Genomic DNA, 8,623 nt, shown 5'->3' with positions numbered 1-8,623 from the left:
ATAATAATAATAATAATAACAATAGTAAACTATCAAATAAAAAAGAAAATAATGAAATTAAAGAAAATAAAGATACTCAATCCAATCTAACAAAATCAACATCACAGCAACAAACAAAACAAACTAATAATTCATATTTAATTATTATAATTTCAGTTTTAGTTTTAATGGTAGCATTTTATTTTAAATTTTTTGTTTAATATTACACAAGTACATTGGTAAATAAATAAATAAATAAATAAATTAATTAAATAAATAAGGTTTTTTTTTTTTTTTTTTTTTTTTTTTTTTGATCTTTGATTTTTTTTTTAAGAGGTTTAATCATCCCAAGCAACTTCCTCATCTTCATCATCGTAATCGTCTTCATTCATATTTTGTCTTCTATCAATGAGAGCTCTAACTAATATATTTACCATTGAGCCATCATCTTCTTGTTGATTATTGTGAGTCATATCAGCTTCAGTAACTTTTTTCAATTCTTTTGGTTGACGAATTGATTCCAATAAATTATTTCTAGAAGTATCTGATGAAGGTTGTTTGAATGAAGATGGTGGAGGTGGTGGTGCAACAGGTGGTGGAGGTGGTGGTGATGATGGAGTAGAAGTAGAGGTAGTAGTAGCAGCAGGAACAGCTGAAGAAGAAGAAGAATGTGATTGATGTTTTGTTGTTGTTGTTGTTGTTGTTGATAATTGATCTTGTAATTGTTTAATTTTTAATAATAAATCATCTTTTTCAGATTTAAATTTATTTTGAAGATCAAATAATTTTTGATCATGTTGATTATTTGATTCATTTTGAGAGATTTTAATTTTAGATTCTAATTCAACAATCTTTTGTTCATAATTACCTTTGATATCAATTGAATCCTTTCTTGATTTATCAATGATCGATTCTAATTCTTCATTCTTTTTAATTAATTTATTATTTGAATCAGATAATGATTTCAATTGATCCGATTGTTGTTTATTATTAGAATCTAAAATATTTTGAGATTGAGCTTGTGAGAGTTTAATTTGTTTAAGTTGATTCTCCAATTGATCGATTGTTGATTGTAATTGATCGGATTGAGATTGAGATTTACTAAATTGCAATTTAAATTCGTCTCTTTGTTTTTGAGTTGATTCAAAGTCCCTTTGCTTAGAGGTTAATTCCATTTCAAATTTATTCGATTTCTGTTGTTCCTTTGAGAGGGTGCTAGAGAGTTGATCAATTTCAAGCTTTTGGTTATTCAATCTTTGGTTGTACTGTTTCTCATAGCTTTCTTTCAACTCCTTTTCTTTTTGTTGGAATTGATTTGAAATCTCTTGAATCTTTGATGACAAATCTTTATTATTTGACAATGCCTCTTTTAGGGAGTCCAATTGACTTGATAATTCTTTAATCTTCACTTGGTATTCAAATGATTGTTGTTCAGATTCTTTGGATTGGTTAGTTAGTTCCTTTAGCTTTTTCTCAAGTTCTTGGTCCTTTGATTGAATTGATCTCTTTTCAAATTCGGAATCCTTTAATTTCGACTCCAATGTTGAAATCTTTTCAATCAATGGTCCCTTATCGGCATCCATATTCTTTTTAGAATCTAATATGGATTTCTTTAAATTTGATAATTCATTCTCTTGATTCTTATTCTCATTTTGAACCAATTGATTATTAGTCTCCAATACCTTTATCTTATTCAATAATGAACTATGTTCACGTTCTAATTGTTCCAATTTGGTTTTAGCAGTTTTTGCTTCATTAACTGCTTGATTTTGATTGGTTTCTCCACCAGTATATTTCGATTCTAATGTTTTATATTTAGTTAATAATAAATTATGTTCTTTTTCTTCATTTGCTAATTTATTTTCTAATTGTTTAATTTTATCTCTTAATTTTTCAATTTCACCATTATTATATGATGATGAAGTTGTATTCTTATTATAATTATTATTATTATTATTATTATTATTATTATTATTATTATTATAAGAAGATGAATATGATGATACAGATGATGATACAGATGATGATGGTGTAGATTTTACACTACTATTATAGGATGAGGTTGAAGTAGTGGTAGTAGTAGTTGAAGAAATTGATGGTGATGCCGATGGTATAGTTTTTGGAGCAGATGGTAATGGTTTATTATTAGCATTTGGTTTTGGTGGTAAAGCAGGTGCATTTGCAGAGGTTGCAACTGGTGTAGTTCTTAATGAAACATTTGGACTTGGTGTTTGACCACTTAATACAGCGTTTAAAATGAATGTTGCTTCTTTCTTTGTAATACCTCTTTTACCATTTTGTTTTAATGCTTGATCAACTTTTTGGAAAGTTTGTTTCCATTCTTCTGGAATATTTCTAGTTGAAATACCACCATTCTCTGTAATACCAATATGAGTATTATGTTTATAATCGGTTGGCCCTGAAATTTCATATCCTTTAACCTCTGGTTCACTAGATGATGACGACGAAGATGAAAAAGTACTCTCTTTTAATGTATTTACTTTATCTGTTACTGCATCTTTAAATGATCCAATTTTACTCATAAATGATGATCCTGATGATTTGGATGATGATGATGAACCTGATGAAGTTTTTGGTGATGTTGCTGAAGGACTTGATGATGATGATGATGATGATGATGATGAGGATGAAGAGGATTGTTTTGAAAAGTTTTGAGCATCTGGTCTCTTTTTTACTGCTGTACTACCACCACTGCCACCACCCCCACCACTTGAAGAAGAAGAAGGAGAAGAAGAAGTTAAATTTGGACTTGATGGTGATTTTGAAGGAGTTTTTGGTGGTAATGGTTTACTCTTTTGTTGTTGATTTAAAGAGGATGATGATGTTGATGGTGAACCACTAATTGTTGCGCCTTTATTATTAGTGGAGCTTGATTTTGGTGGTGCTGCCGATGTTGATGTTGATGTCGCATTCACTGAAACATTTGCATTCTTCACTTTATGATTATGGAGACATATTGAACAGTATAATGGTTTAAAAGGGTTGGGGTCAAATGTTTTACAATCACAATTTTGGCAATTCGATTGATTTGTCATTTTTGTGCTGTTAAAAACATAAAAATCAACCTGTTTTTAAGGCTTTGAAAATTTTATTACAATGAAAAAAAATAAAATAAAAAAAAAATTAAAAAATAAAAAAAGAAAAAAATATTTTTAAAAAGTTGAAAAATTAAAAAATTAAAAAAAAATAATTCATAAAAACTTTCGGATAATGCTATTAAAATGTGATATTTTCTTGTGCTGTGATAATAAAAATAGATGAAAGATATTTTGAAAAATAAAATTAAAATAAAAAAAAAAAAAAACAATTAATCCAGATTAAATTCATTAATTTTTTTGATTTATTATAATGTTTAATAATTAAATTCCAAAAATAAAAATTGATTTAAAATAAAAAAATTAAATCATTGTTAAAAAAAAAAATAAATAAAAAATAAAAAAAAAAAGTTATTTAAACTCTGAAAAACATTCGATATAATCCAAAAATTTAAGATTCCAATATTATTTGAAATTAAAAACCCTTTATTAATTTTTTTTTTTAAATTTTTAATAATAATTTTTTTTTTTTTTTTTTTTTGTTTTTTTTTTAAGTTTTTTTTTTTTTTTTTTTTTTAAAATTTTTTTATTTTTAAATAATTTTTTTTTTTTTTTTTTTTTCTCATTTTCTCTTTAATTAATTTATTTATTTCCTATTTATTTATTTATTTATTTATTTTCTACCAACTTTTTTAATCAAAATTAAATACTATAATAATATTAAAATAAAAAAATAAAAAAATAAATAAAAAAACATAAAAATAACAAATAATTATAAAATAAAAATATATGTTGGTTGTTTATAATTTTAAAAATATTTATATATAACATATATATATATATATATTATATTTAATATATATATACATATAATAAAAAAATAAAAAAAAAATAAAAAAAATAAATAAAACATTTTTATGCAATGAATTTCTTTTTCAATTGTTGTTCATGTAATAATAGGTTTAATTTTCAAGAAAGTTATTGTGAACCATGTTTACAGAGAATTAAAAATGATCAAAGTAGAGTATTCGAATTAATACAATCCATATTTGACAAAAAGAAAGCCAATTTAATTGCAAAAAATAAAATACTTGAATCAATTTCACAACCAAAAAATCAATTACAAGAACAAATCGATATAAAAAAAACTTATTTAGAGAGTAAGAAAATTCAAATTGAAATTTTAAAAAATAAAATACAAACATTAAAAACGACTGTAATAAAAGGTAAGACATATGTCATTTAGTTTTTTTTTTTTTTTTTCCCCACCAATAATAAATAATATTAACAAATCATTGTGATGAAATAATTAAATTTATTTATTTAAAATAGATAATGGATTAATTGATGTTAAAAAGAAATATTTAAGCACAAGAAGGTCATCATTAAAAAAGAATAAAATTTCATTTGAAGCTGTAAATAATTCAAAGAGTGGATTTTCATCTCTAACTGATGAAATTCAAAAGAAAAAAGATCAATTAACAGCAGAAAATACATCATTACAAATTGTAAAACGTTCAAAAATTGAACAACTAACAAATTCAATGACTAGACTTCAACTTAATCCAACAACTCCTGATCACTTTTTTTTATTTAATATGGTTTTAAATGATCAACAATTATTAAGTATGTTAATTTATAAAAAAAAGTGTATATATATATATAATGTACAAATGACTAATACATTTTTATTATAATTTTCAAAACAGAATTCCCAAAAGATGTTATATTTACAACATTAGGATATATAAGTAAAATAGTTGTATTAATATCAGGTATTTTAGGTATAACGCTACCTTATCATTTATTATCAAAAGGGTCAAAATCAACAATACATCATAATATGAAATCTAAAGATTATCCACTATATTACCAACAGAAAACAAAATCAAGAGAATTTCAAAAGGCATTACATTTATTGGGCGAAAATATAATATTTCTTAGATATTATCATGGTATTCAAACACCAAAAGAATCGAATTTATTATTTTTAAAGAATATTTATGAATTAATTAAATCAAATAATTTAGGAAAGTAAGTTGGAAAAAAAAAAAAAACAAAAAAACACTGATAATTTTTAAAATATACATATATTAATCATCTTTCATTATTATTATTATTATTATTATTATTATTATTATTATTATTATTATTATTATTATTATTATTATTATTATTATTATTATTATTATTATTATTATTATTATTTAGGGATCAACAATATTTAGAGGTTGGATCACCAATGTCTGGTGAGTATGATGATTGTGCAAAAGAAGATGAATGGGAAGTTGTAACATCAATTGATGAAGATGATAGTTTCGAGAAATTTGTCTATGATCAATAGTTTTTTTTTTTTTTTTTCTATCATTCCTCCTCATAATATTTCCTTTAAAACATATAAAACAACAACAACAACAACAACAACAACAAATAAAAAAACTGTACATATTGTAAATTTAAATAAATTATTCTTTTTTGTTTTTTTTTTTTTTTGTTTTTTTGTTTTTTTTTTATTTTTTTATTTTTATTATTACTTTTTTCTTTGTTTTTTTTTTTTTCTTATATATTAAATTGATTTATTTTTAGTTTTGTTTTAATAATAAATCTATATTCTTTTCTAAAGTTTCATCTACTTTGATGGTATCTTGTAAACTTTCAAGTTCTTTTAAACCTGGTTTAAGAGAAACAGCACCAACAAGTTTATTTAATCTTTTAATATTTTCTTTTAATTCTTTAACTTTTTTGTGATTTCCATCTTGACTTGCTTTTGCTAATAAATATAAACTTTTGCTTAATTGATCTCTTTCACCTAAAACTACTTTAATTGCTGCCATTGATTTTCTAACCTAAAATATATATTTTAACCACCACATAATAAATAAACAAATATAAATATATAATTATTATTTATTATTTAATATTTATTATTATTTATTATTATTTATTATTTACCTTTGTAACACGTTGTGGATTTTGAAGTTGATTATTTTTAGTTATTTCTTTTTCAGTTAAAAGCTTATTTCTTTCTTTTAATAATTCGAACCAAAGTTCATGTAAATCATTGAAAGATTTACCACGAAGATCAGAAGCAGCCCATGAACGACCTGCTAATGGATATGTTCCAATTGGATATGTATGTTCAAAAAAGTCTTTTAATCCTCTTTTATTGTTATTGATTATGGTTGATCCTGATGCAACTTGTGTTGTTGTTGATGTAGATGCAAAACGTTGTGTATATGTAGCACCTTTAATAATATTTGAAATACTACTTCTTATCATATTATTCATTTTTTGCTATATTATTATTATTATTGTTTCGTTTTTTGAATTCTTTTTTGTATTTTGTATTTTATTATTGTTATTTATATTATTTTTTAAAACTGAACTAATAAAAAAAAAAAAAAATTTTTGTAGTACTACTTTAAAAAATAAAAATTAAAAAAAAACAAAAAAATAGTTGTGTCAATGAAAAAAACAAATAAAATACGAATTTTTTTTTTTTTTTTTTTTTTTTTTTTTTTTTTTATGAGCGAGGCTTTGAATTTCGTGTGATTTGGAAAAAAAAAAAAATAAAAAAAAAAATAAAAAAAAAAAAAAAAATGGAAATTTTTTTTTTTTTTTTTTTTTTTTAAATTTTTCATTTTTTTCAATTTATTTACTCATTATAAGATTGTGATATAAACAAAATGTCTCAATTATTTAGAGTTGCTCAACGTTCTGGTATTTTAAGAAGTACCGGTTTAATTAATCAAACTTCTTCACAAATTAATAGAGCTGGAGCAAGACCACCAATTTTTTTTAAAGATAATAAATATGATGGAGAGGTATGTCGATTAATAATAATAATAAATAATAATAAATAATAATAATAATAATAATAAATAATAATATATTCATATAAGCTTATATATTATATATTTTTTATTTTATATTGAATACAATATAAAATAAAAAATAAATAAAAACAAAAACAAAAATAAAAATAATAATAATAATAATAATAATAATAATAATAATAATAATAATAATAATAATAATAATAATAATAATAATAATAATAATAATAATAATAATAATAATAATAATAATATATTGATAATGATAATAATAATGATAATGATAAAGATAAAAATAAAATAACAAATTAAAAAAAAAAAAAAAAAAAAAAAAAAAAAAACAAGCAACAATTTATTTTTATCATTATAATAATAATAATAATAATAATAATAATAATAATAATAATAATAATAATAATAATAATAATAATAATAATAATAATAATAATAATAATAATAATAATAATAATAATAATAATAATAATAATAATAAAATAAGAATTGGAAAAAAAAAAAAATACAAACCACAGTTTTTGAAGAGTGTGGAAGAAATATTTATAGGTGATGGCGTTACATTTGATGATATATGGTTATTTTTGTTATTACTGTTTTTTTTTTTTTTTTAAAATATATTTATTTCTTTCTTTTTTGATTTTATAAAAACTCTTCAAATAGTTTAATAACAAATAAAATAAAATAAAATAAATAATTTTAAAATATTAATGATAATAATAATAATAATAACTTTTTTTTTTAAAAATAAAAATAAAAAATAAAAAAATAAAATTTTGATAATAGATGGAAGAAATGTTTGAAGTTAAACCAGAATTTATGTCACCAGACGCAGATCATCAATTAGAACGTGATCCAGCAGTTCACATTAAATTCTTTTTCAAATTCTTTGGTATTTTAGCTGGTTTTGGTTTAGCATGCTATTTGCTTACTGACCCAACAAATAAACAAGTTGTAAGTAAAAAAAAAAAAAAAAAAAAAAAAAAATCAAAATCAAAAAAAAGAAATATTCAAATAAGACACAATCATTCACAACAATAATCATTTACAAGGACCAACCGTTTTTTTGTTTTGTTTATTTTGTTTTGTTTTTCCTTTTCAAAAAAAAAAGACAAATATAAACAAGGATAAACAAGTAAACAAGGAAAAAAAAAAAAAAAAAAAAACCAGCATTAAAGGAATGTGGATACTTTTAATTTTTTTTTTTTTTTTTTTTTTTTTTTTTTTTTTTTAAAAAAATAACCACAACAAATAGATTTAAAATGTTGTGTTAATAATTTTCTTGTCATCTCGATTTCATCAAATAGTGTACATTTTATAAAACAATCATTTTTTTATTATTATTATTATTATTATTATTATTATTATTATTATTATTATTATTATTATTATTATTATTATTTTTTTTATTTTACCAACAATTACCACATGACGATTTTATATCAGCATATTTATTATATAGCTACAATAGATAAATATACTGACACTTTTTTTTTTTTATTCATTTTTCATTATTCAAAATACAACTTATTGTGGTTTTTTACTTCTTTTTTTTTTTTTTTTTTCTTTTTTCAAATAATTCCTTATTATCGTTTTTAGACTGAAAGAGATTTACCATTTAACAATTTATATTTAGAATATGGTGGTGACCCAAATATCACTCCAGATGAGAAAAAATGGAGACTTCAAATGGGCGACAGACAAGCAATTTACAGAGCTAAATATGGCTTAGATAAATAA

The 8,623-nt window shown here is 21.3% G+C and overlaps 5 protein-coding genes across 5 annotated transcripts in view; 3 read left to right on the top strand and 2 right to left on the bottom strand.

Annotated features, from left to right (window-relative positions):
* DDB_G0283829 (hypothetical protein) overlaps positions 1-200 on the top strand; it is a gene marked incomplete at both ends in the record, with an annotated part of 1,479 nt that extends 1,279 nt beyond the window's left edge. The window contains one exon of the mRNA XM_633806.1: positions 1-200. This exon is cut by the window's left edge and continues 709 nt beyond it. Coding sequence (XP_638898.1) covers positions 1-200 — 200 coding nt within the window.
* A 117-nt stretch (positions 201-317) lies between these two features.
* Positions 318-3,035, bottom strand: DDB_G0283827 (WASP-related protein; the record flags this gene model as incomplete). Its single annotated transcript, XM_633805.1, has 1 exon — positions 318-3,035. The coding sequence occupies one exon, from the start codon at positions 3,033-3,035 to the stop codon at positions 318-320; it is 2,718 nt and encodes a 905-aa protein (XP_638897.1).
* Positions 3,036-3,957: 922 nt separating this feature from the next.
* DDB_G0283825 (hypothetical protein) lies at positions 3,958-5,379 on the top strand (the record flags this gene model as incomplete). Its single annotated transcript, XM_633804.1, has 4 exons — positions 3,958-4,261; positions 4,368-4,661; positions 4,745-5,069; positions 5,247-5,379. 4 exons carry the CDS (start codon positions 3,958-3,960, stop codon positions 5,377-5,379), a joined length of 1,056 nt encoding a protein of 351 aa, XP_638896.1.
* Positions 5,380-5,617: 238 nt separating this feature from the next.
* On the bottom strand, positions 5,618-6,323 carry DDB_G0283823 (hypothetical protein; the record flags this gene model as incomplete). Its single annotated transcript, XM_633803.1, has 2 exons — positions 5,618-5,881; positions 5,988-6,323. 2 exons carry the CDS (start codon positions 6,321-6,323, stop codon positions 5,618-5,620), a joined length of 600 nt encoding a protein of 199 aa, XP_638895.1.
* Positions 6,324-6,721: 398 nt separating this feature from the next.
* DDB_G0283889 (hypothetical protein) lies at positions 6,722-8,623 on the top strand (the record flags this gene model as incomplete). Its single annotated transcript, XM_633802.1, has 3 exons — positions 6,722-6,859; positions 7,670-7,837; positions 8,483-8,623. 3 exons carry the CDS (start codon positions 6,722-6,724, stop codon positions 8,621-8,623), a joined length of 447 nt encoding a protein of 148 aa, XP_638894.1.

The sequence above is a fragment of the Dictyostelium discoideum genome, assembly GCF_000004695.1.
Source record: "Dictyostelium discoideum AX4 chromosome 4 chromosome, whole genome shotgun sequence".
In the NCBI taxonomy this organism is placed as follows: Eukaryota; Evosea; class Eumycetozoa; order Dictyosteliales; family Dictyosteliaceae; genus Dictyostelium; species Dictyostelium discoideum.
The sequence above is the reverse complement of the archived record's forward strand: the minus strand, read 5'-3'. Positions and strand labels throughout refer to the sequence as shown.